We start from the raw sequence: 25,382 nt of genomic DNA, 5'->3' as shown, positions 1-25,382 counted from the left end.
GCCCAGCGGCGTGGCCTAGTGGCTAAAACCCTCCCCTTGAACGCCCCGGGATCCCATATGGGCGCCGGTTCTAATCCCGGCAGCTCCACTTCCCATCCAGCTCCCTGCTTGTGGCCTGGGAAAGCAGTGGAGGATGGCCCAATGCGTTGGAACCCTGCACCCGTGTGGGAGACCCGGAAGAGGTTCCAGGTTCCCGGCATCGGATCGGCGCGCATCGGCCCGTTGCAGCTCACTTGGGGAGTGAATCATCGGATGGAAGATCTTCCTCTCTGTCTCTCCTCCTTTGTGTATATATGGCTGTAATAAAATGAATACATCTTTAAAAGAAAAAGAATGCTAAAGCTTTTCCTCATCCTCCCCCCTGCTCTAATTCAACTAACTTCTGCAAAGTATACATTCACATTAAGTTTGCTAACATTTACTTTATGCTGTGTAATCATAATCAAGTTTCCCTATACTTTGTCTCTGGGTTGCATTCCAAAAGCTAAAAACCAATAAAACCAGTGTTCATATAATTATGCTCATATATATATTTTTTTCAGTGCAAAGCCAAGAGTTGTACCTTGGTTTGCATTTTCTTCTTTATAGTTCCAATGTCACAACCTCCGTGAGTTGCTCTACATCATTCCGTATTCTAGTTGCCTTCATTATTGGAAAATGACATTTTGTGACAATTTTGTATAATTGTTGAATTTCTGATTGCTTTTTTATTGCTTGTGGGTAAATATGTAACTTCCTTACATTATTACTACTATCTTCCAGCTTTTTTCTCATGTTGTCTGTTTTTCAGAAAAAATTCTACTCTTTTTGAAGCCCACTTTTTATGTTAATCCAAACCAGTTTTATGCATTTAACCCATGAACTTCTTGTATAGATTTTGTTTTCTCTGTTATTGTCCTCCCCCATTTTTGTCTGCTTCTTGCACTTCTTGCATCCACAATGTTCCTAGCTCTTCACCGTATCATTTCTCTCTGATTTCTCTTTCTCCTACAGTCATCCTTTTGTGTTCTCTATGACTTTTTTTTTCTATTTTGCACTGGTTGGCTTTCTAATTTGTCCTTAAGTCTTGTGTGTTAATATCCTTTCTTCTAGTTCTATCTTCCAGAAACTTGTGAAATTTATTATTGTCTGATACTGCTTTTCTTTGATGTGGGCTTATGCTTTTTCAGTGTCTGTACTGTGATTCCAATAGTATTTTAGCAGGGAGGAGAGATAAATGCATGTAAGTCATTCCACTAGATTCAGCAAGAGGTGTACAGCCTTATGCCAATTGTTCAAATCTTTATTTTTCAAGTTTTAAAATTAATGCATGTCTCCTGTAACTAATTCACACATTAAAAAAGTAATATAAAGTAAAGCCTAAAGGTTTTCTCGCTACTCTTAAACCTCTTTTTGATGAATATCCTTCCAGACTTTTCAAGTAAAATCATACATAAGCATACAGTTTTTTTAAATGAACGAAAGTTGGATTTTATAAATATTTAGACACTCTTTAAATGTAATGTATACTGAGGACACTTGCATGCCAGCATATGGATATTTAGTTTTTTAAAAAATAAGGGCAGGAATTGGGGCACAATAGATCAAGCCTATAAGTAGGACACCTGAATCCCATATCTAAGTGTCTAGTTTGAGCCCCAACTACCCAGTGCCTTTAATACAGTTTCCTGCTGGATTTCTTCCCAGTTTCCTGGGAAGCAGTGGATGATAGTTCTGGTACATGGGACCCTTCCACTCACACAGGATGAAGATGGAGTTCCTGACTCCAGTCTGGCCTATCCCTGGCTGTTGTAGGCATTTGAGGAGTGAGCCAGTAGGTGGAAGACCTCTGTGTTTTTCAATCTCTTTCATGATTCTGTCTTCAAAATAACTAAACAGATTTTAAAAATACTTTAAAAAGAATTTATTGACTGCTCCATTTCCCATTAAATTCCCTTCTAACAGCCTGAAAAAGAAGCAGAGAACAGGCTGAATGCTTGAGCCCCTGCCATCCACTTGGGAGACCTGGAAGAAGGTCCTGGCTGCAGACTTAAGCCTGGCCCAACTCTGGCCATTGGGCCCATATGGGGAGTAAGCCTGTGGATGTAAGATCTCCTCCATGAGGGAGAGAGAGAGAGAGAGAGAGAGAGAGAGAGAGAGAGAGACTCCCATCCACTGGTTCACTCCCGTGTCTGTAATAGACGGGTTAGGCCAGGGCAAAAGCCAGGAGCCTAACTCCATATGTCTCATACCTGTTATTTTCCCTTTATTTGAAAGGCAGACACAGATATACACACAGATTTTTTTCATTCACCGGGTCACTCACCAAATTTTACAAATGCCAGGACTGTTTCAAAGCAAAGCCAAGAGCTTGGAACTCATCTGAGTCTCCCACATGAGGGCATTAAGTACTTGGGTCATCATGGGTTGCCTCCTAGTGTGTACATTAGCAGAAAGCTGGATAGGAAGCAGAGGAGGCTGAACTTGAACCAGGCACTGTGATATGAGATGTGGGTATCACAAGCAGTATAATTTCTTAGCTACTATGCCAAATGCCTGCCCCATTTCATTATTTTTAGCAGCTGCATAGTACTCCAGATGCAATTATGCAATAATTTAATAGCTTGTTTTCTTTGCTAATTTTTGCCATTAAAGATGCTATACTGAACCTCTTTGAATGTATGTCTTTTAATGTTTATGTTAGTAATTCTATATAGAAGTAGGATTATTAGATCAATGGTTATGTGGTGAAAAAATGTTGAGCACTACTGCCACATAGCACTAGTGAAAATTTTACCCGTTTACTGTTTATTTTTTAAAGATTTATTTATTTTTATTGGAAAGGCAGATGTACAGAGAGGAGGAGAGACAGAGAGGAAGATCTTTCGTCCAATGATTCACTGCCCAAGTGACCGCAACGGCCGGTGCTGCGCCAATCCGAAGCCAGGAGCCAGGAGCTCTTCCGGGTCTCCCACATGGGTGCAGGGTCCCAAGGCTTTGGGCCATCCTCCACTGCTTCCCCAGGCCACAAGCAGGGAGCTGAATGGGAAGCATGGCCACCAGGATTAGAATCGGCGACCATTTGGGATCCCAGTGCTTGCAAGGCGAGGACCTTAACTGCTATGCCATCGCGCCAGGCCCTGTTTACTCCTATACTGAGAGTATTTGATGGGTACAACCTGTTGAGGCAAGCTATCCTTAGGTATGAGACTGCTGCACATTGTTGCTAATTTGACTCTGCAATGTTTCGTATTTTTCTTTAAAGACTTCATAGATGCCAGTCTTTTCTTCCCTGGAATGTTTTTTGTTTGTTGGCAGCTGGGATCATGTCATATACTTCTTTGGTATTTCCCATAGTGCCTAGCACAGGCTGGGCATACTATGGGTGTTCAATGCATACTTAGTGATTGACTGATAAGCCAGCTTATGTTTTGGAGCTACATAGCCTCCTATGTCAGCTCCTGGAATGAGAGGACTGGGCAGAGTCAAATACCAGGTATTGCCAAATCAGGATCAGATGCTCTCACCTGGACATCATGTTGAGACTGTGACCTGGGAACATGATTTGTATAAAGCATCAAGCACTATCCCTGGCTCAGAAGACACCCTCAATAAATGGTCTCCATTGCTGTTGCTAACAATTCTTGTTTAATGAGAGACTAGTCTTAAGGTGAATGTTGAAGGTTCCACATGGCATCTAAAATCATGCCATGTGCTGACATAGTTTAGAGATGAAAGCAAATTGGGAACTAGCAGGGGCAGACAGATATCAGAGGGAGAAAGAGCAACTCAGTTTTGAGCAGTTCAGTAGCATTTGAGGCACACTTTTGCTGACACTGCAGGTGGTTTCATTGTGTGTTCTATGTGATTGACTTTCATGTGCAGACATCTTAAAGGTGCTTTGCACTCTCTGAGGTGAGTTACCAATGCCAGCCCAGTGCTGGGAACACAGGAGGTGCTTAATGAAAGCCACTGCTCTCTTGTTGTAGAAACAGACAGCGTAACAGTAATGTGGAGAAGATGGTGCTGCAAAACAGGTGCTTGACTAGAGCAAGGTTATTTTCCATGCTTTTTCTAATCAGGGGGAAACATGGTAAATGGTAAGGTTATACAAGCTAGGAATAGCACCGTCAGGATTTGAACCTAGGTCTGCCTGGACATCAGGCTTATGTGCTTTTCATGTTACATGCTACCCTGCCTCTTCTATGTCGGTGACACTAGGCCAAGCCTCAGGGAAACAAATATTGCTTAAGAATATTAGCTGGCTTTGTGTGGGCAGGGCAGCGTGATTTTTTTTCTCATCCAGTCTACAAATATATACTGTATTTATTTATAGCTGCAAAGTAAGGAGAGGACTACAAGTCAGCTAGGTGGGGCAGGAAGGCACATTTGCATAGGGGCGGGACAAGGCGACTGGGGCAGGTGGAGTTGAAGGCTGATGCTTTGTGTCTGTTCTTGGATGCAGTGCCAAATAGATCTTTGGGAGACTGCAGAAAAGATCTGCTGGATCAAGCTCCAGCCTTGCAGTGACAGATTAAAAGTATGTATTTATTTATTTCAAAGGCATAATAAGAGAGACAGAGAGAGAGAGAGAGAGAGAGAGAGAGAGAGAGAGAGAGAGATCTTTTATTAGCTTATTACCCACATAGCTGCAATGACTGGGGCTAAACCTTTCTAAAACCAGTAGCAAGTAACTTCATCTGAATCTCCTACATAGGTGCCAGAGGTCCAGACACTTGGCCTATCTTCTCTTGCTTTCCCAGGCTCATTAGCAGGGAGCTGGATCAGAAGTGGTGCAATTGGGATTTAAATCAGTATATGGAATGCCGGTATTACCAGCATCAACTTTATATAAAAGATTTATTAATATTATATATATTAAAGATTTATTTATTTATTTTGAATCAGAGTTGCAGAGAGAGGACAAGCACAAAGAGGTCTTCTCTTCACTGATTGATTCCCCAGATGGCCACATGGCAGGGCTGTGCTTGCCTCACTCAGGAACCAGGAGCTTCTTCCAGGTCTTCTACCTGGCTGGCAGGGGTCTGAGCATATGGGCTATCTTCTTCTGTTTTTCTCAGGTCATTAGCAGGGAGCTGGATCAGAAGTGGAGCAGCTGGGACATGAACCTATGCCTACATGGGATGCCAGTGTAGCAGGTGGTGGCTTTCCCCTCTGTGCCACCATGCCATCCCCCTGGAAGACTACATCTTAATGATGTTTTGAGAGATCATCACTGGCTGTTACTCCCCTTGAAGAGAATCAACAGTGGAGCTGGTGTTGTGGCCAGCGTTCCATATGAGCAACAATATGAGTACTGGCTGCCTCACTTTTTTTTTTTTTTTAAAGATTTTATTGTTATTGGAAAGCTGGATATACAGAAAGGAGGAGAGACAGAGAGGAAGATCTTCCATCCGATGTTACACTCCCCAAGTGAGCCGCAACGGGCCGGTGCGCGCCGATCCAATGCCAGGACCAGGAACCTCTTCCAGGTCTCCCACGCGGGTGCAGGGTCCCAAATCTTTGGGCCGTCCTCGACTGCTTTCCCAGGCCACAAGCAGGGAGCTGGATGGGAAGTGGAGGTGCCAGGATTAGAACCGGCGCCGATATGGGATCCCGGGGCTTTCAAGGCGAGGACTTTAGCAGCTAGGCCACGCCACCGGGCCCGCTGCCTCACTTTTGATCCAATTCCCTGATAGTGGTCTTTTGGAAAGTGGCAGAAAATGGCACAGATACTTGGGTTCATAACTTCCATGTGGGAGACCAGGATGGGTAAGTTCTAGACATTTAGCTTTGACCTGGCCTATACAGCACCACTGGCCATCGAACTCACATATGGAAACTCTCTCTCTCTCACACACAAACACACACTTCCTCACAAATAAGTAAAACAAATCTTTAAAAACAATAAAAAGTAACCCCAAAGATTCGATACCAATTTGGATTCACAAAGTGGAAGATAAGAGAAGAGAATGGTGGTGGTGGGAATCTGTCTATAGTCATTAGTTATGCCTGTATTGAGATTTTATGGATTACATAAAAGAAAGTAATTACCTAAAAGGAAGTGCAATGGAAGTGCAATGGATTATCATCCCCTATAAATTTTTCCTGATTGTTTTTTTTTCTTAGTGGGGAGCACGACTAATAATAAATTGTAAGAAAAGAAGTCTGATTGACAGAGCCACTTAATTCCAGGGGAAATGTGACCCAAAGCAGGGAGGGGCCGCCCTGAGGAATGTGTTGCTATGACACATTCATTCCAGGACTCCACAGGCTCCACCTGCTTCTGAGCTATGGGCAAAGTATGTTTGAGTGCTACGGAGACCTACCTGTGACTTCTCCATAATCAGAAGGATGGCAGCTGAGGTGACCACGCTCATCTTAAGGGCATCTGATACACACCCAGGCCCGGGAATTCAGAGAGCTCGTGTGGCCAAAGAAGTCCACCTCTTCCTTCCATATTACCAGCACCTTACACAATCAAAGAACACCCCTGGAGGCAATGCAGCTTGTCATACACTTCATAAGGAATAAACTGACGGTTAGAATAAGGAATAATAGAAGGTTTGTAAAGATATACTTTCCTCTACAAATTAATTATAATGCTTCTGTCTCATAAAGGAATTACCTAGTTATTTTTTAATCCTTTAAATTTTTTTTTTTTTATGGAAGGGTGCTATGAAAGTGTCAAATGTAGTCTATCGTGAAATGGTGTAGATTTCAGTTTCATTTCATATGGGACCTTAACACTGAAAGGGGGAAAAGCCCTTAACCTTGTAACAGCTGGCCCTTCAACCAACAACAACAACAACAAAAACTGCCTCCGGAGGAAATCTCTTCTGTACTAATGCCAAACAGCCTCAACCTGAATAAACTTGTGTCAAGCTCAAGCTGGTGAGATAGCCACTCATCCTCAACAGTGTGGTGGGTAAACAGAGGCCACGCTCCGTCTTTTTTTTTTTTTTTTTTGTATTTCCACTAGCCACACCCGTGGAAACAGACAGGATGCTTTATAAAGTTCACCCTACAGTAGAATAATGCGGTCCTCCACCATTTTCTCCATTCCAGTCCCAGTCTTTTCATGGTTGAGGCTCTCTTGGGTCACTAGCAATGGCTCAAGACAGCAGTGACTGCAGAAGGGTGGCAGAAGGAAGGAATTAAGCTGGTTGGTGACTGGAAATTCTGCAGTGGATTCCTCTGCTTAATTATTATAAGCTCTCCAAATCCAATAGAGATTGCCAACCTTCTTGGCAATCTTTACTTCATTAGCTACCTGGAAGGACTGGCGCTCCTCGTGCTCTCTCCTAAGATCAATTACTCGTTTCTGCGGCTGCAAAACTGTTCGTGGGGACAGTTACCCTTTCAACTTCCTGTTTCTGTTTGTTTTGTTCTGAAAACCTTAGAGATGCAGGCCAGAGTGAGGGAGACAGTGGTGGTGGTGGTGGGGTCCTTGGCTGCCGCCCGGGACTTGGGAGGTACAGGGTGTACCTTCTTGCGGCTCACGAGTAAAATCCGGAGTTGCGGTAGATTTGAATGTAAGAGGGCTGGAGAAGCACAGGGCGGACCCGGTTTGCAGTGAGCACCCGGATCTTGAGCTAGCGTGGCTTCAGCATCTTCCCGAGTGTGTGTGTGTGTGTGTGTGTGTGTGTGTGTGTGAGAGAGAGAGAGAGAGAGAGAGAGAGAGAGAGAGAGAGAGAGAGAGAGAGAGAGAGACTCGGACGGGGAGGGGGTGGTCCCCGCTCCTCCTTGTCCCGCCAGCACCACCCTCCCTCTCCCATCGCTGCCGAACTACATCACCAGAAGGCAACACTTTGCATACTGCCTACTAGGACCCCAAAGAGAAGCTGGTAGTGGCTTGGCAGGTGGGCAAGTAGCAGAGAGATGGGTGGGGGAGTGGGCGGAGGCAGCATGGAGTGGCGTTCGGAGTTGCCAATGGAAGCTCGGAGTAGGGGCGGCAGGGGCGGAGGCGCCGAGGCTGAACAGCCAATGGGACGCGAGCCACTACTGGAGCGACCTGGTGACGTGAGGAGCGTTCCATTCGGCCAGCGGTGGGCGGTTGCCACAGCTGGTTCAGGGGCCGGCCTGTAGGGGCCCCTTGTCAGGAGGAGAGAGTCTCCCCGATTGGGGCGAAGTCGCTGCCACCTTGGGGCAGCGGACACGGTCCCCTGGGGCTGCTCCCTCACTGTCTTCTGCTGCCTGCCAGAGTTCGATCTCCTGGGTTCAGGTAAAGCGGGGTGGGGGTGGGGGGCTCCCAGGCTTAGCTGCCTGAGGGGTTTGCCTCCCCTTCGCTGGCGGTGGCGCTGGGACGCAGACACGCAGGCACCGCCCTTTTCAACTCGGCCAGCCGCCAAGCCCCTGGCCCGGGGTGACTACACGTGGCGGGGTGTGAGTGTGTACGAGCGTGTGGATCGTGTGCGTGTGGACGGGCGCGCGTCCCGAACTGCTTGGGGCGGTGGTCCTCGGCGTGGTGGAGGCAAGGGCGGGCCTCCCAAGGCGGCTCCTGCGGCCCGGCTAGGGACTGGGGCCTGGGCGGGGAGGCTTGGGAAGGGGTGGGGGCAGTCCGGACTGGTGGACCGATTGCTGGTTTCCCGGCGGATTTTGATCTTTGTTCTCCGTGGTCGGGTTCCCTTTCCTGGTCGCCCTTTCTCCCGCTGGGCCAGTGGATCACAAGGAGATTGTTTTGGCAGGTTAGTTTTACACAAAGGAAGTGTCCTCTGCACCCCTGGGACCCCCTCCCCTTTCTCCAAGTCTTCTTCCTTCTCCTTTCTCCGGCTTGGTTCTCGATCGCTCCTTGGATCCTTGCCCTCTCCAACCCAGGGAATAATCTCCAGTTGGTTGTTTTCTCGCTCGTCAGTCGGGCCGCAGGCTTCCGCCTTGGTCTTGCCAGCGTGGGGCATGTGGTATCAGTAAATAGAGGCCACATTGCACCGCCCCTGGCAGCAGAAGGCTGGCGGGGACTGAGAAAGGCTAGGCCTGGGAATTCGGGATGCTGAGCAGAGATGGCACTTAGGACATGTCCCAGGAAGTCGCCCTGAACTCAGCTGCTGTCATCTCCTCCCCTGATCCCAGTCTCCCCCTCAATACTCTTCATGAAACGCCAATGATTCCACGATCTCTGCTTAAGTCAGTCCTTCACCTTTGGCTGTGTGATGTGGTTTCATTAAGATTCCCACAAATGTTAGGTTAGAGCAGCCCAATTGTTTCATTTCCTGGACTCAGGAAGTTACTGAGGGTTTCATTGGGAGAACTCGGTTTTGTGTAAATATGTGTGCGTGTGCGTGCGTGTGCGTGCGTGTGAGCGAGCCTGTGTGTGTGTGTACAGAGTGTTCAGAACCTCCCGGCCTGGCCAGAGGCTGGCTCGTTCCCTGGTGTGTGATTCATATTTGAGTGGCAAGGTGAAGAAGTGCAGGAGGGGAAGGGAATGGCTCCTTCAGGACAGAAATGCTACTGTTATCAGCACAGTCCTGGTAAAGAAGATTGGAGAAGGTTCCTCTTTGGCAGCAAGCACCCTGGACATGCAGTTAGTAGCAGACATGCTTTCTTGCCTCAGCTGTGCTGCTGTGTGACCCTGGTTAAGTTCCTTCCTCTCTCTGGTTCTCAGTTTATTCATTTCCCAGACAAAATAATTGGGCTGTCCCCTATGGAGATCTGTGAGTTCCAAGGCTCCTTGATTGTTAGTTCATCAGTATTTGACTGGAAGCATAAAGGTTTACTTGGAAGTGAAATTCTCCCACATCTTCATCTTTCTGCCTCCGGGAGAAGAGGATGGAAGTGTATTTTCTTATTTTGCCTTTCTTTCTTGTGCTTTTTCTTAGGAGTAGCAACTGGACTTCTGATGATGCTTGACCGAGCAGCAGCAATTGCCACCCACAGGATTTCCAAGCTGGGCTCAGCCTCTGTCTGTTTCCTTGTGTGATTATACAGCCCCTCCTGGACCGGGGATCCCAATCATGTCGGTGATGGTGGTGAGAAAGAAAGTGACCCGGAAGTGGGAGAAGCTCCCTGGCAGGAACACTTTCTGCTGTGATGGCCGGGTCATGATGGCGCGGCAAAAGGGCATCTTCTACTTGACCCTTTTCCTCATCCTGGGGACATGTACACTCTTCTTCGCCTTTGAGTGAGTTTTCATTAAGTAAAATCACTTGGCTGTTTACTTCGGATTTACCAGGGGTAGATGGGGGTGGGGGGTGGGAGGCTTCCTGGGAATTTGTGGCTAGTCCTAGTTCTTGGATGACTTTTAGTGTTTTCTTGAGTAATGTCTTCAGATCACATCAGCTGAATTTGTTGCTTTGTGATTATAGCAGAGTATGTGCTTCCTTAAACGAACAAACAAAATAAAACAAAAAACCATGACAAGAACTTCCATCCGTCCATGCCAATTTTGTAGCACCAATGCGGGACTACCTCTGGAAAAGGGAAATAAAAGGAGGTTGTTGTAATTATTATTCCCTCCTTCTGTTCAGTCTTCTTAGGAACATGGTGCCAAATGGCCTCTTCTGTATCCCTCTTAAGCCTAGGGACACCTCTCACCACCCAGCAGCACTCACCAACTCTTATCTTGAGTCCTATTCCGTTAGGGCTCAGCCCTCACCTGGCTCTGACATTGACAAGCTAGCTACGTGGAGACCCCGCAGATGGGTAGCCACTGTGTCACACAGTAGCTGGCTGTGTGGCACGTGTGTGCTTATTAAAAAACAAGTTGCTCTTTCTTTTCCTTTGCAGTTATTCAGCATAAACAACTCTTGATCCCATCCTTGGAGTTATTTTGTTCTGTGATGTCATACTACCTAGTACTAGCGTGACCGTTTGAAGTGTGTGTAGGCCACTGCTCTAGGGAGGTGGCCAGTTGGATTCTAGGGCACTTTGACACCACTCTTGGGTGTGCTGAGAAGGCTCTGTACTCTGGGGATGGCAGCAGTGCTAATTGTTTTGGGATTACTGTGATGAGGGCCTAGAGGAGCCAAGGGATGTGTGTGTTGACCGCACACAGCATTGATGAAAGCCTGCTACAGCGTTCATGTGTGGGGATGGGGGGCTGAAACGGAGCTTCCATTTCTGGGGTGTGGCCTGGGGAAGTAGGAGGTGACTTCTTGGCCTGCCTTTATGGCTAATTAAAATGAACACTGATACCTTTGGGGATTTTTTTTTTTCCCTCTGTAAGGGCTTCGGGCTTTTGCGGTGCATCCCGAGTGATTTTTGGGCTGCTTTGCCAGACTTTTGGTGGTTGCAGCTGGCTTGAGTAATACCAGTGGGAGAAGGGGGCCCAGTTTAGAGGAGGGCTGGAAAAGTAAGGTCAGAGAAGCTCTTTGTTAAACGCTCTTAGCTGCTGCTGCTGCTGACTTTGTCAAGCGTTTGTTGAAGTTGGGCTGGCTGCTAAAGGCTTCTTAGCTGCTCTCAGTCCATCTCATGGCTGTGTGTGTGTATGCACTTGTGCTCCTGTGTGGTACCAGTGAGCATGTGAAGTCAGACAAGCATGTGCATAACAATTTTTTTTCCCTTTTTTTGCAGGCTTCTTTCTCTGCAAGCGTGTGTGTGTTTTCTGCCTAATTTCTGTCTTGTTTTCTTTTTGGAAGTACAAAATGCACTGTGTTCTCTATCCTTCTTCCTTCTCTCTTGATCTTTTTGTCCCTGCTCCTTTCTCTGGTGACATGATTATGATTTAGAACCATTCAAAAACAGAGATGAGATTTGTTTCCAGGCTTTGAGGGAGCCAATCTTTCTGGGCCCAAAACCTCTGCTTTGGCTGGCCAGGGGAACTTGGAACTGAGAGCTATTACCGTTTAGCCCTTTTTGTATCTGGGAGTCAGTGACAGAGTCTCTGATTTGAATCTGTTACATGGAGGCCTCTGTAGAAGATTGCCCATAATTAGCCAAGTTACTCTTTGACAGACACTGAGGGTTTTTTTTTCTTCAGTGACATCCCCCTTCCCCCAGCCACCCCAACCACCAAATTATTTTTTGTGTTTTGTCCACTAATACGAAGGGCACGGTTGTCTGTAAAACTGCTCTGGGCTCCAGCTGTCTGCATGAAAGAGTAAATATATTTGAGGTTAGGACCTGGGGAGTGGATGATGGGAGGAGACGAAAAGGAAGCAAGTAGTATTAACTGAGGATGGAATGGGGAAATATAAATCTGACCGAAGAGGAGAGCACCCCAAGTGATGAGGCTTTTTACTGTGACTTGTGGGTTGTATTTGTGAATGTGCCTGAGCGTATATGTGTGTATGCATGTGTCTGTCAAGTTATAGGTGCTGCAGGTGATGGTTGCCCTAGCTTAGCCAGTGCCACACTGTGAAAGGCACATTGGCATGCCTCGGAGGAATTTTTCTTAATTGACCTCCTTCTTCAGAGTCTATATTTTACTACCAACCACATAGTGGTGGGTAGGATTTGTGGGGGCGAGGGGCAGGATATGAGCTCCTTTGTTAGTGTTAGAACTCAGTGAGATTAACTGGCCTCACTCTCTGTCTTGGCTTGGGAGAGGGTGTTGGACTAGGCAGACAGCTGTCCGTTTTCATCCTCCAGTTGTCTAGGAGTGTAGGCTCAATGTTCTCTGGCTGCTGCTTTTTTTTTTCCTTGTGGGAAGACAGTGCGAACTTTGAGTCACATCTGGTTCTGGATCTGCTTGCAGCAGGTGCTTAGGAACAAGTGTGAGTTGATTTATAGGCACCCGTGGCACAACTCTGGGTCAGCCAGATGTCTTGAGAAGTCCACTCAGACACATGGCTGTACCTTAATGAAAACCATATGGTGTTGGTGGTGCGGGTGGCTAGCCTTTCAGTCTGAGGTTTTCCAGACCTCGACTTTGCATGGCAGGGCCCTTTCACTCTCTGTGGATAGATATTTGATTGACCTCGTGTGATACAAAAGGTTGCCCACCTGAGAGGGTGGGCAGTGAGCTCTGTACTCCTTGAAGTGTTTGTGAAGGTGCACGACGCAACCGCCACCCGCACCCCACCCTGAGCCATGCCTGGGAATGGGAGTCTTCTTTGTCCTGGGAAACTGGGTATGACCACAAAGTGGGCCACCCCCTTTGCCCGTCATGCAGAGCATGTTTGTTATGAATTTGGCACTGGACCTCTCACCCTTTTCTGGGTTGTTTTTTTTTTAAAGATTTATTTATTTTGATTTGAAAGGCAGATTTTACAGAGAGAAAGAGAGACAAAAAGGTCCTCCATCCACTGGTTCACTCCTCAAATGGCAGTAATGGCCAGAGCTGAACTAATCCAAAGCTGGGAGTCAGGAGCTGTTTTTAGGTCTTCCACATGGGTGCAGGGGCTCAAAGACTTGAGGCATCCTCTGTTGCTTTCTCAGGCCATAAGCAGGGAGTTGGATCAGAAGTAGAGCAGTTGAGACACAGACTGGTGCCCACATGAGATGCCACTCCTGCAGGGCAAAGGATTAGCATGCTATTCTCTGTGCCAGACCTCCCCTCCCCCAAGTTTTTTTAAGTGTTTGTGGAGAATCTGGGTAGCTATCTCTCAAGGCTACTGTGATAGACTAGACAGGGTGATCAGGCTAGATCGTCAGTAAGCCCCTTGCAACTCCGAGAGGCTGAAATTCTGTATAACTCTGAATGTTTACAAGATTCAAATACACCACAAAAGGAGAGTATCGATTACCAGCAGGTAGCTGCATTTTGTATTCATAGTAAATGTATTTCCATTTAAAAGCAGGGTGAAGATTGTATAATGTTTAAAGGAAAAAAAAGATTTCCTAATTAATTTGGAGGGCAAGTTAATTGGATTTAGGAAACATGAGTGTGTTTGCCAGTTTAACCTTTGCACACATGTACAGGTTTCAGCTGTTTGGACTCAAACCCTGTTGGGCTTGTATGCTGGCTGCACAGCTGCCACTTTGGCCTGGGATGTTAGGACACTAGAGCCGACTGACACTGACGACCTGTGAACTGTCCAGCTCCTGAAAAGCTGTTGTTTAGTCCCATTCAACTTGCTGATTCAGTGTGGCCTTGGGGAAAGGCCCCAGTGCACACTGTCACCTGGAATTTGCTTCCTAGCTTTCTGTTTTAATTTTGCAACCAGATCCCTCCAGTGGGAGCAAGATACTCAGGCTGCACTTATGGTGAGAATTACTGTGCAACTCTTGACCCTTGAAGTAGAAGTAGCCTGCTATTTTAAGACCATATATGAAGGAAATTACACCCAGCTACCATCCAGATGGATTTCTGTTGGATTGGTTCCCATAGGTGCTTTTGGTGTACATTATTGCCAGTGGAATCATTGAACTGGATGAACCGAGTGAAGCTTTGTAACATCTCTTAGGAATTGTTATACCTCTCCTAGCCTGTTCAAATTCTACCTCCTTTTCAATGAGTTTTCAGTTTTTTCAAGATGTATTTGTTTATTTGAAAGGTAGAGTTACAAAGAGAGGGGAATGCACGCACACACACACACACACACAGAGAGAGAGAGAGAGAGAGAGAGAGAGAGAGAGAGAGAGAGAATTTTCCATCTGCTGGTTCATTCCCCAAATGGCTTGAACAGCTAGGGCTGGGCTAGGTTGAAGCCAAGGAGCCAGGAACTTTCTACATTCCCCATATGGGTGACAGGAGCCCAAACACTTGGGCTTTCTTCCACTGCTTTTTCCCAGGCACATTTAGTAGGTGCAAATGGAACAACTGGAATTCGAACTGGCACCCACATGGGATGCCTGTGCCACAGGCAGTGGCTTAATGCACTGCACCAGAATGCCAGCCACTCAATTATTTCTTGAGTCTTTGAGAGCTTCATTGATCTAATCATACAGCCTTATCATTTAACAAATAGTCACACGACACTGATTGTAGTTCTGAATTCTGCACTGATGGCACTTTTTAGGTGTTACTGGCCTCCACTGATGTATAGGAGCTCTTTCAGGATCAGGCAAGGATGTTTTCCCATGTCTGGGTAATCCCCTCAGTGCCTTCCACCAAGGCTTGTAAAGAGTAGGTAGTCAATTACTGTTGCTGCATTAGTACATTCTGGATACACTTGATATTTGAGAGTCTTGAACTCAAGACTCATAGAATGATGGAGCTGGAAATGACTTTGGAGACTCTCACCATCCCTTTGTGGGTGAGAGAAGCAGGCTCACACAAATAAGGCTATTTCCTCCTGGTCAGTTGGCTAGCCAGTGTCTTTGTATGACACTGCTTTTCATCTCATTGCAGCTTTTTTGGCTATAGAGTCCTGAAGGCATTCAAATTAAATCCATGCATAATGACAAATGTTAGACCAGAACATTCTGGGTTCTTCCTTCCTAATGTATATTTTACCTAATGGCACCTAGGTTATTTGGGTCTCTCAAGTTCAGGTTCCTAGAAAATAAAAGCTTTTTTTGTGGAAGACAAACAGCATTTTTTTTTAAAAAAAGATTTATTTTATTTTTCTTTGGGTGGCAGAGTTACAGAGAGAAGGAGACACATGCGCACATACACACATGCACACACACACACACAGAAAGAGAGAGAGGAGACACAAAGAGAATTTTCTGTCTGCTGGTTCACTTCCCAAATGGCTGCAAATGGCTGGAACTGAGCTGGTCTGAAGCCAGGAGCCTCATCTGGGCCTCCCATGTGGATGTAGGTGCCTGAGGATTTGAACCATTTTCCCAGGCACATTAATGGAGAGATGGACTGGAAGTGGAGCAACCAGGACATGAACTGGCACTCATATGGGGTTGCAGACAGAGGATTAGTGTACTGTGTAATGGTACTGGCCCCCCACTGACAGCATTTTGATTTGGCATTCTGGTAACCTTTCAGGAGTGGGGTAGCCCCTTTTTAAATGTGAATGTGTAGCATGTAAGGAGCTTTAGGAGGTGATGAAGACGTATCTTCTCCGTGGCCATTGCTAGCCCCTTACTGCCAGATGGGGACAGTTTGGAAAATATCTGTGCAGTGAGTACTCCCAACCCTGTTACTCTGTGCATGATCCCGATGCAAAGGATGAAGTGTCCTTAGGGATGGGTGGAGTAGCAAAAGCAGATCTGACAGTGCAAATTATCAGGTTTGAGGACAGACTGTGTAGACCAAAGCTGAACCTTGACTATGATAGAACATTAGCATTCATGATGACAAAGTTCAGATTCCCAGAGTATGTTAGGTAACATTAGAAAATGTTTAATGTTAGGTAACATTAGAAAAGAAGAAAAAGTGATTTTGTTACAATCTCTAACAAAGGAAGCTTTTTTTTTTTTTGGAGACTTTTTCTGTGGCAGTCAATCTTGTGCTTCATCTAAGTTAGGATGCAATATATGACTTGGTCAATCATGTGACAGCTTTGGAAAGGCATAGTTGCTTCTGTCTTCAGGCAAACTGAACTTCCTGACTAGGCATGCCACTGAGGCAGGCTTGGGTTATTTCTCCTGAACAGCTTGCTTTCCTTTAACTGTTCCTTACATTTGTGTCATTTTGAATTTCTCTGTGTATTTTCTACCTCTGCAACCTTTTGTAGTAATGAGTTTCATGTTGTCGATCTCCACTGAATTCCTCTCCCATCTTTTGAGAATGAGTCTTAATTAAGTATAGTGATCCACTCTTGAGAAAAACAAGCACAAAGAACAGGGATGTCCCTTGGCAGGCTGATATCAGTTGAGATGTTAGCTATTAAGGGAGAGAAGAGACTTATTAAATTTGCCTCAGAAATGTCAGAAATTGGTATTGTGTTTCAGAACAAAGGGGGCACCATATGCTAGTTCAGTAGCAAGAAGCTAGCTAATTCAGGGTAATTATTGGGGTATTTCTGGGTGGAATGATGAGAAGCAAAGAGCCTAATGATGGTGATGAACTAACAATGGCAGCTAGATTTATTTATTTATTTATTTATTTGAAAGGTGGGGTTAAAAAGACGGGGCCAGGGGAGGGCAGGCAGATCTTCCATCCGTTGGTTAGTGAGCTATAAAGTCTGATTTACAGAGAGGAGAAACAGAAAGAACTTTGTTTCACTGGTTCACTCCCCAAGTGGCCGTAACAGCCATAGCCGAGCTAATCTGAAGCCAGGAGCCAAAGGTTTCTTCCATGTCTCCCATGAAGCTGCAGCATCCCAAGGCATTGGCCCATTTCCACTGCTTTCCCAGGCCGCAAGCAGGGAGCCAGATGGGAAATAGAGCAGCTGGAATACGAACCAGCACCCATATGGGATCATAGAGTGTGCAAGATGAGGTTTTCAGCTGCTGAGCCATTGTGCTGGGCCCACAATGCTGGACCTTAAAAGCTGTTGCTTTTTTTTTTTTTAATTATCTTATTTGTTTTGAAAGGCAGTGTTCCAGAGAAACAAAAGACACACACACACACACACACACACACACACACACACATCTTCCATTCTCTAATTCACTCTCCAAGTTGCTGCACTGGCCAGGGCTGTGCCAGATCCAAGCCAGGAGCCTGGAACTACATCCAGGTCTCCCATGTGGGTGGCGGAAGCCCAAACACTCGGCCCAACATTTCCTGGTTTCTCAGGTGCAATAACAGGAAACTGGACTGAAAATAGATCATCTGGTACTCAAACCAGCACTCATATGGGATGCCAGTATTGCAGGTGGCGACTTAATTTATTGTTGTACAATGTCAGCCCCTAGTTTGGGTCTTGCTATCATAGGTAGAAAGAGATTGTTCTAAGTTCTTGAGCAGGGAGTTATTGTAATTTTTCCCTATTACTACTGCAGCAAAAGTGGATAACACACTTCCTTCTGACCCTCCTATAACAGTAAACCTTGAAGCTGACTTTGTTTTTAGTGTTAAAGGAAACTTGTTTCCTTTCAGCAGACTCTGAGCATTGTCCCAAGATCCTGGAAACAATTTTATGGGTGATTCTGTGTATTTGTTGTACTTTAGCATAATATCTCAGTCTGTTCAGGCTGCTGTAACAACGACATAATCTGCAAGGGGGTAGAGCTTATAAGCCACAGAAGTTTATTTTTCTGTGCTCTGGCCTGGGAAATCCTAGAGCAAAGATTTGGTTTCTGCTGAGGTTCTGCTTCCTGATTGGTAGCTGACCATGTTCTTCTTGTATTCTCTTTCACATGGCCAAAGGGAAGAGGGAACTTCCTGTTCATGAGAGTGAGTTCTTAGATGACCAGATTCCACCCTTCCAATGTCACCACATGGGGAGGGGTATGGCTGAACATGAATTTGTGGAGGACATGCATCTTCAGGTCACAGAAGGGAAGCAGTAAATAGGATACACATTCCATCCATGTCTGGGAGGACTCAGAGCAAAGGCTGCTTCTTCTTCTTCTTCTTCTTTTTTTTTTTTTTTGCAAAGGCTGCTTTTTTTTTTTTTTTTTGCACTTCTTTCGCTTTAATACCAGAACTCTTTGCACCAGTCTGTAGAACTCTCATTTTCAAACCTATGCCCTGTCCCGATACCAACCTCCTGCTTATACATGGCTCCTTGCCCGCCCTACGAGGGACCCACCCAAGCTGGGGAGAATGGGCAGTGGCTAAGACTGCCAGGGCATGGGGAGAACCCTGGCTTCTTGCCCAGCCTAGGCCCTATCAGCCCAGGAGTGTTGGAGCCAGGGAGGTATTCAGCCTACCTCTGCCTGACGACACGCTGGGGAAGGCAGGGCTACCCTGAGCATGATGTGCACAGGACGGAGGAGGGTGCTTTTTTTTTTTTTATTGTTGGAAAGTCAGATATACAGAGAGGAAGAGAGACGGAGAGGAAGATCTTCCATCTGATGATTCACTCCCCAAGTGGCCACAATGGCTGGAACTCAGCCGATCCGAAGCCAGGAGCCCAGAGCCTCTTCAGGGTCTCCCACACGGGTGCTGGGTCCCAGTGCTCAACTGCTTTCCCAGGCCACAAGCAGGGAGCTGGATGGGAAGCGGGGCCACTAGGATATGAACCGACACCTATATGGGATCCCAGTATGTGCAAGGCTAAGACTTTAATCGCTAGGCTACCGTGCTGGGCCTGCAAAGGCTGTTTTTTTTTTTTTTTTTTTTTTTACCATATGGGACCAAAGTGCATCCTTGGGCTCTTCCTGCTGCTGCTGCTGCTGGTCCTTAAATTGAGTCTTCTTTAACAGCTGCAATTGGAGCAATTGTGAACAGCCACCAGCTCCCAAGAGAGTTCTTTCCTGACCACTTTTAGTTCCAAATCACCATTCCAACACTAAAATATTGGCCTCAAATTATTTTTTTGCATGTCTCATATATTGGTTATGGTTTCCCAGCAAAACCAACTGTCATTTCTCTTGTTCTTAATTTATTATGCTAGTAAATACTTGTTGGCTGAAAAAAGAACAAACAAAAACTGTAGCAAGACAGATATCAGAGAGACTTAAAAGCAGAATGTTACAGAGAACACCGATCCAAACGGCCAGCCTGTGAGGCTTACTCCAGCTATGGAATTTGAGATTTTTTTCCTTTTTAAACCAGCTGCACTCATGAATCTCTTTTGGGTTTTCTTGTGTGACTTCAAGTATGTGTCATTATCACCATCCCCCCACTTGAACTGTCATGGTAAGGGTGGGGGATGGAACATGACACACCACCCTAGCCTGGCACTGCTGGTTTGTGCTGGTCTGTACCACCATGGGTCCACTGGGACATGTGGGAGCTCTGTCAGTTAAGCCAACTAAGGAGTCCTGAAGTCAGTGAAGAAATTGATAGAGGATTGCTTAAAATTATGGTGTGTCTTTGGGTGGCAGAGATAACGATTTAATGGGGACATGGTTGCATTTACAAAATTCACCAGGGAGAAAAGGAACTTCTAACCCTTGAAAGGAGGAGGGCTTCTTGGTACTTTGAGGACAAAGGAGAGTTCTGTTTTGACAAATGCTTGGATGTTATTATTCCAAGAAGTGACACACATGGAAAGTACTGAGGGATTTAAAAAACAATTAGCTCATATTGGTGGATGTCAGATCCAATCTTTTCCCAAGATACCCCTAACTATCGGGGTCAGTTTTGGAAATTACTATTAAATATTCACATAGCTTATTCCTGGCAGAGATAGACCTTCAGCTTTCTGCAGTTATGTGGCTCACTTAGGGTAGTGTTTTTTTTAATTAGCTGACATAAAAATGTATATTTACATCATACAATATGAATTCAAATATGTATGCATTTTGAAATGACTAAATCACACAGACTAACGTGTGTATTACCTCGCATTTATAATTTGGGGGGAATGAGGACTCTTTAAACTTATTCTCTTTAACAATTTTTAGGAATATGATATGTTACTCTTGACTGTCACCATGATGTACAGGATATTTCTTGAACTTATTTTTCCTTACTGAGAGTTTGTGTTCTTTGACCAACGTTTCCCCTATCCCTCCACTCTAGGGGATATTTAAAAATTATCGCTATTGAAGACCAAACATTGTGGGTTGTAGGTTACAACAGTCATAGCTGCTGGCTCTCAATTTTCTTCTTGCTTGGAGTAGAAAAGGCTTACTGGTTCCACATCTGCTCTCCCAGCCACACCCACTCACTAGAGAAAACTGGCTGCCAGTAGCCTCATCTCTGGAGGAGAACAATACAATGGGCTTGTTGTGTACTTGTTGACATACAGAGTGCATTGTTTTAGCAGGTGCAGAAGATATTCTGTGTGGAGCTTACAGAGACCTTTATCCTTGATGGCGTAGTGTAATTCAAATTCAAGTTGTCTTTTGTCTGACCCACAAGCAGGTGTCAGAGCTGGACTTCTAAGTTCTGGTCTTTCCATGCATGGATTAATGCATTAATTTTGAATTTTTCTTCTAGTTGTTCTGCTCACTCTGTGTCTTTTCCCTTAAAACAAAGATATGAAAGTCTCTTTGCTGGCCAGGCTGGTAGTTCTGGTTTTCCTAAGGTCTTTGATTGGACACTGTACACCTAGGGCAGTTTGAGGCCTGAGGTCATTACTTATTTGCCTTCAAGAGAGAATGTAGTGATGGGCAATGACTCAGAAGAAGATTCTTTCCTGTTTTCACTTGTTCACCCAAACAAAATCGCATGCTTCTGTTGTCTCCTTTGGGTCTCTGATAGGTGGAAATGACTTTTCTTTCTGAATTCACTGCTTAATTATCTCTGTGCCAGTGAAGTGGAAAAATGGAAGGATGGGTAATTGTCAGACGAGTGATAAGCATGAATTGTAGTTACCGTGAACTCAGCTGTCAGATCTCCAGTTCCCTATTTCTTTTAGGAGAAGGAAGTAAATCTTTAAAAAGCATGATAAGACCAAGGGCTTGTTAAAAACAACTGGCAGGCAAATCAGAAAGCCACTAAAATCATCTCTAGGTTCAAAAAATTTATATATATTCACCTTCATCACAAAGTGCTTAGCCTAAAATAACAATTGGTTCATACACTTCCCTGCCACGCAGTTGTGTGTGTGGCAGGGAGATTGAGGTGGGAGGAGGAGGATCTCACGGGGGTAGTTCTGCAGCTTCAGCGAGTATACAACCCCGGGTTAAACATTTGCTCTGAATGGAAGCAGCTTGCTTATTCCCCATGCTGATGAGGTAAGCTTTTTCCTTAGCTTATTTCCCTGCTCTCCTTCTCCTCCTTGCTCATCCATTTGGAGTTTGCCTCCAAGAGAAGAGTTCTGTTTTGAAGAAGAAATGTGCCTCGGGAAAAGGAGAAGAAAACTAGGGCAATGACAACTCTCATCACATATTTCCAGTTTACTTGACGTGAAATTCGGCTCAGATCAACAAGTGTTTATTGATAGCTTCTTTATTCCATTACTCGTATTAGCCTCTTGGAAATATAAGATCCAGATAACATCAATAGCGAACATTTACTTAGTGTTTACTTTGTGTCAAGTGTAGTTGTAAGCACCTGATTTATATTTAGGACATTTGTTCCACACAGTGACTCCATGAAGTGCTATTATTACCCTCATTTTACAGATAAGGAGATTGAAGTGAACCTGGTCACCCAGCTAGGAACTAGGAGAGCCAGAATATGAAGTCAAGTGTTCCTGGGCCAAGATGACTAAGTTCTTGCCCCTAGGAGATTCAGTTGGGGAAGATGTGGTCCAGGTACTGACAAACAGCTAGGCAATGAAGACTACAGTGAGCAGAGAGGGAGAAGTTATTACAGTGTAGCATAGGCCTTTGGAGAGGAGGCAGGACTTCTTTCAATTCCATATTTGTCATGTATCAAATGGATATAACAGAATCTGCCTCCTGGATTCAGTGTGCCACTTGGATGATAGAATGCTTATAGCAGTTAGTGCAGTGCCCAGCATTTATACATTAAGCACTTCAGAAATTGTCTTTGTGTTGATGGCAGCGATTGTACTGATGTCTCCAGGACCTAAATGATGAGTAGAACTGGGCTATCCAGAGAGGGAGGAGAATTTGCGTTCAGGTGCGTTATGAGGTAAGAGGGCAGTGAACCTAATGGCAGGAAGGGGTACTAAGAAGATGTGAGTGCCCTGTCTCCTTGTGATGATCTTGAGGAGACACAGAAGGGATCTGCAGTCACTTGGAGGCCCTGAACCTTTTCTTTGGTCTTCACTTATGCTGAGACAGCCTGTGATACTGTGAGCCTGCTTCCTGATTGGTCCTCATCCTCTCTTCCTCCTCATTTTTGCTCACTTCTAATGCCGGATACAGGATATGAACAGCCCTGCAGTTTCACAAAATGAGATCAACCTGTGCTGCTTGGAGATCCAGACTCAGTTGCTTCCCAGCCCTTAGCAGGAATGAGCCTTGCCTGAAGTAGAGGAAATAATCGCACCCAATGGGCTGATTGGAGGGCCTGGTCTAAGGGAGGGTCCTTGAGATTGTCTTCTATCTTTGAAGATTTATTTATTTTTATTTGAAAGGTAGATTTTTACAGAGAAAGAGATACAGAGAGGTGTTCCATCTACTGGTTCACTGCCCAAATGACTTCAGCGGCCAGAGCTGAGCTGATCTGAAGCTAGGAGGCAGGAGCTTCATCTGGGTCTCCCAAGTGGGTGCAAGGGCCCAAGCACTTGGACCATCCTGCACTGCTTTCCCGGATCACAAACAGGGAGCTGGATGGGAAGTGGAGCATCTAGGACTCAAACTGGCAACCATAGGAGATGCCAGTACTGCAGGTAGAGGATCAGCTTGCTCTCATACCATGCCAGACCTCAGGCTATCTTCTGTCCTGAGTGACACCAATCAATTAAGTATTTGTTGAACTCCTACTGTGTGTGCAGAACAACGTAGAAGTTTGGGGTAATTCAAAGGAAGTAAATAACATGTTCTTTAGAGGTACTGCTCATTTTGTGTGAAGACCAAACTGATGTATTTGCAACAGCTGGCAATCAGCATAGGGTAGGTTGAAGTAAATGTTTAATTACCTCTGTTTTTCAGATGCCGCTACCTGGCCGTGCAGCTGTCTCCTGCTATACCTGTGTTTGCTGCCATGCTGTTCCTCTTCTCTATGGCTACCTTGTTGAGGACCAGCTTCAGCGACCCTGGAGTGATCCCACGGGCCCTGCCAGATGAAGCAGCATTCATAGAAATGGAGATAGGTGAGTTTTTCTGCCAGCCCACAAGCTGCTGGGAAGTGGGTGGCATTCATCAGTAAGGTAGTAAAATTGTAATAAGGAGTTGCAGGTAAACAGTCACTTCTGTTTCTGTTCCTCTTTGAGATCCTCAATCTAAGATCATGGTCACCCTGTGAATTCGGGAAGGCAGGTGTCATCAGATTTAATGCCATTGCTTTGTTCTAACCCTGTGCAGGGTTGTCTTTCCGATTTGTGAACAAGGCCCTGCTGCATTGTTCTCAAGTGAATTGGCTTTTTGTAGGGGTCACCAACATATTTGACTTTTTTTTTAAATAAGAAACCATAAACCTTATCTCCTTAAAATATTCTTAGATGCATGTACTTACACACAATTTTGAGTGTAATTTAAGGAATCCATATATCTTCTGAAGCATAGTCATGGCAAAAATTTCTGTTTTAGGGGGAACTCCAAAAGTGAGAGGAATGGCTGTGGTCACAGCAGCCACTGAGAATTCTGGGAGAGTTAGGGATGCAATTACTGTCTCTGGACTGTGAAGTCTGCAGCTGAGGGTTCAAATCTTGGGGTTGGGGTGGGGTGGTCTTGTGGTGTGGTAGGTTAAGCCACACTGAAAATGTCAGCATCCATCCCCTGTTGGTATCTGTGGGGAGTCCACAGACCAACAGTGCCTACCCGAGTAGTTGTGTGTGTGTGTTTTTTTAAGATATATTTGGGTTTTTTTGGAAAGGCAGATTTACAGAGAGGAGAGATAGAAAGATATTTCATCTGTTTTCATTCCCCAAATGGCCACAATGGCTGGAGCTGAACTGATCGGAAGCCAGGAGCTTCATCTGGGTCTCCTGGACTGGGTGCAGGGTCCCAAGGCTTTGGGCCAGCCTCTTCTGCTTTCTCAACTACGGGGAGCTGGATGGGAAATGGAGCAGCCAGGACACGAATCGGCGTCCATTTGTGATGCTGGCACTTGAAGGTAGAGGATTAGCTTGTTGACGATCCCTTTCCTGCCCCCTTGCACCACCAAGTGGTTCTTTTTTTTTTTTTTTTTTCTGATCAAGCTCTAAAAGCTTTATTTTCATTTTTTAAAGATTTATTTATTTATTTATTTTATTACAAAGTCAGATATACAGAGAAGAGGAGAGACAGAGAGGAAGACCTTCTGTCTGATGTTCACTCCCCAAGTGGTCACAATGGCTGGAGCTGAGCCAATCTGAAGCTGGGAACCTGAAACCTCTTCCAGGTCTCCCACGCGGGTGCAGGGTCCCAAGGCTTTGGGCCGTCCTCAACTGCTTTCCCAGGCCACAAGCAGGGAGCTGGATGGGAAGTGGAGCTGCTGGGATTAGAACCGGCGCCCATATGGGATCCCGGGGTGTTCAAGGCGAGGACTTTAGCCGCTAGGCCACGCCGCCGGGCCCACCAAGTGGTTCTTAAGGTCATTTACAGCAGTAGCTTCAGCCAACTATCCAGGCCAGGTGGAGTAAAATAAAAGGATCCAGGACTTGTAAGCCTCAGATGCCCAGCCTGGGAGCAAAGTCTGCTTGCTCTTGTTTTTGATTCTTTGAGGTTGCTTTGCAGACTTCTTTGCTTTTGTATTTATTTGTTTAATCGTATTTCTGCCCAGCTTCTTAATAGTTATTTTTGAAAAATCCCAGGCTGTTTGAGTCGATCAGTTGGCTTGTGTACCTGTGAGTGAGCAGAGGTGGCGGGGTGGGATGAGGATGGGAACAGTGGGCAGAAAGCAGATGAGACGTGTTGGCTCAGCTGGTGTTCTGGGAAGGGCCTGACGGAAAACTAGAGCGTAGTGAGGGAGAATTGGGAGTGCTGGCTTTTCTTCCCCTTCATCTGGGTTATTCCTTTATAGTCCCATTTCCATTGACGTATGGAGAAGCTGAGGTCAAGCCCATATATGACTTGTCTCTTGCATCTCACAGCAGGTTGTTAACAAGGTTAGCTCTTTGCCACCT

General features: G+C 45.6%; 1 protein-coding gene across 1 annotated transcript in view; it reads left to right on the top strand.

Moving 5' to 3' along the window:
* Positions 1 to 7,995: 7,995 nt before the first annotated feature.
* ZDHHC9 (zinc finger DHHC-type palmitoyltransferase 9) overlaps positions 7,996 to 25,382 on the top strand; it is a 36,001-nt gene continuing 18,614 nt past the window's right edge. Inside the window, exons 1-3 of the mRNA XM_058658242.1 lie at positions 7,996 to 8,203; positions 9,795 to 10,096; positions 23,269 to 23,429. Of these exons, the coding sequence (XP_058514225.1) occupies positions 9,930 to 10,096; positions 23,269 to 23,429 (328 nt within the window). The 5' untranslated portion in view covers positions 7,996 to 8,203; positions 9,795 to 9,929. The remainder of the gene's footprint in view (positions 8,204 to 9,794; positions 10,097 to 23,268; positions 23,430 to 25,382) is intronic.

Source organism: Ochotona princeps, chromosome X, assembly GCF_030435755.1.
Source record: "Ochotona princeps isolate mOchPri1 chromosome X, mOchPri1.hap1, whole genome shotgun sequence".
In the NCBI taxonomy this organism is placed as follows: domain Eukaryota; kingdom Metazoa; phylum Chordata; class Mammalia; order Lagomorpha; family Ochotonidae; genus Ochotona; species Ochotona princeps.
Note: the sequence above shows the minus strand (reverse complement) of the source record. Positions and strands in the feature narration are given on the sequence as shown.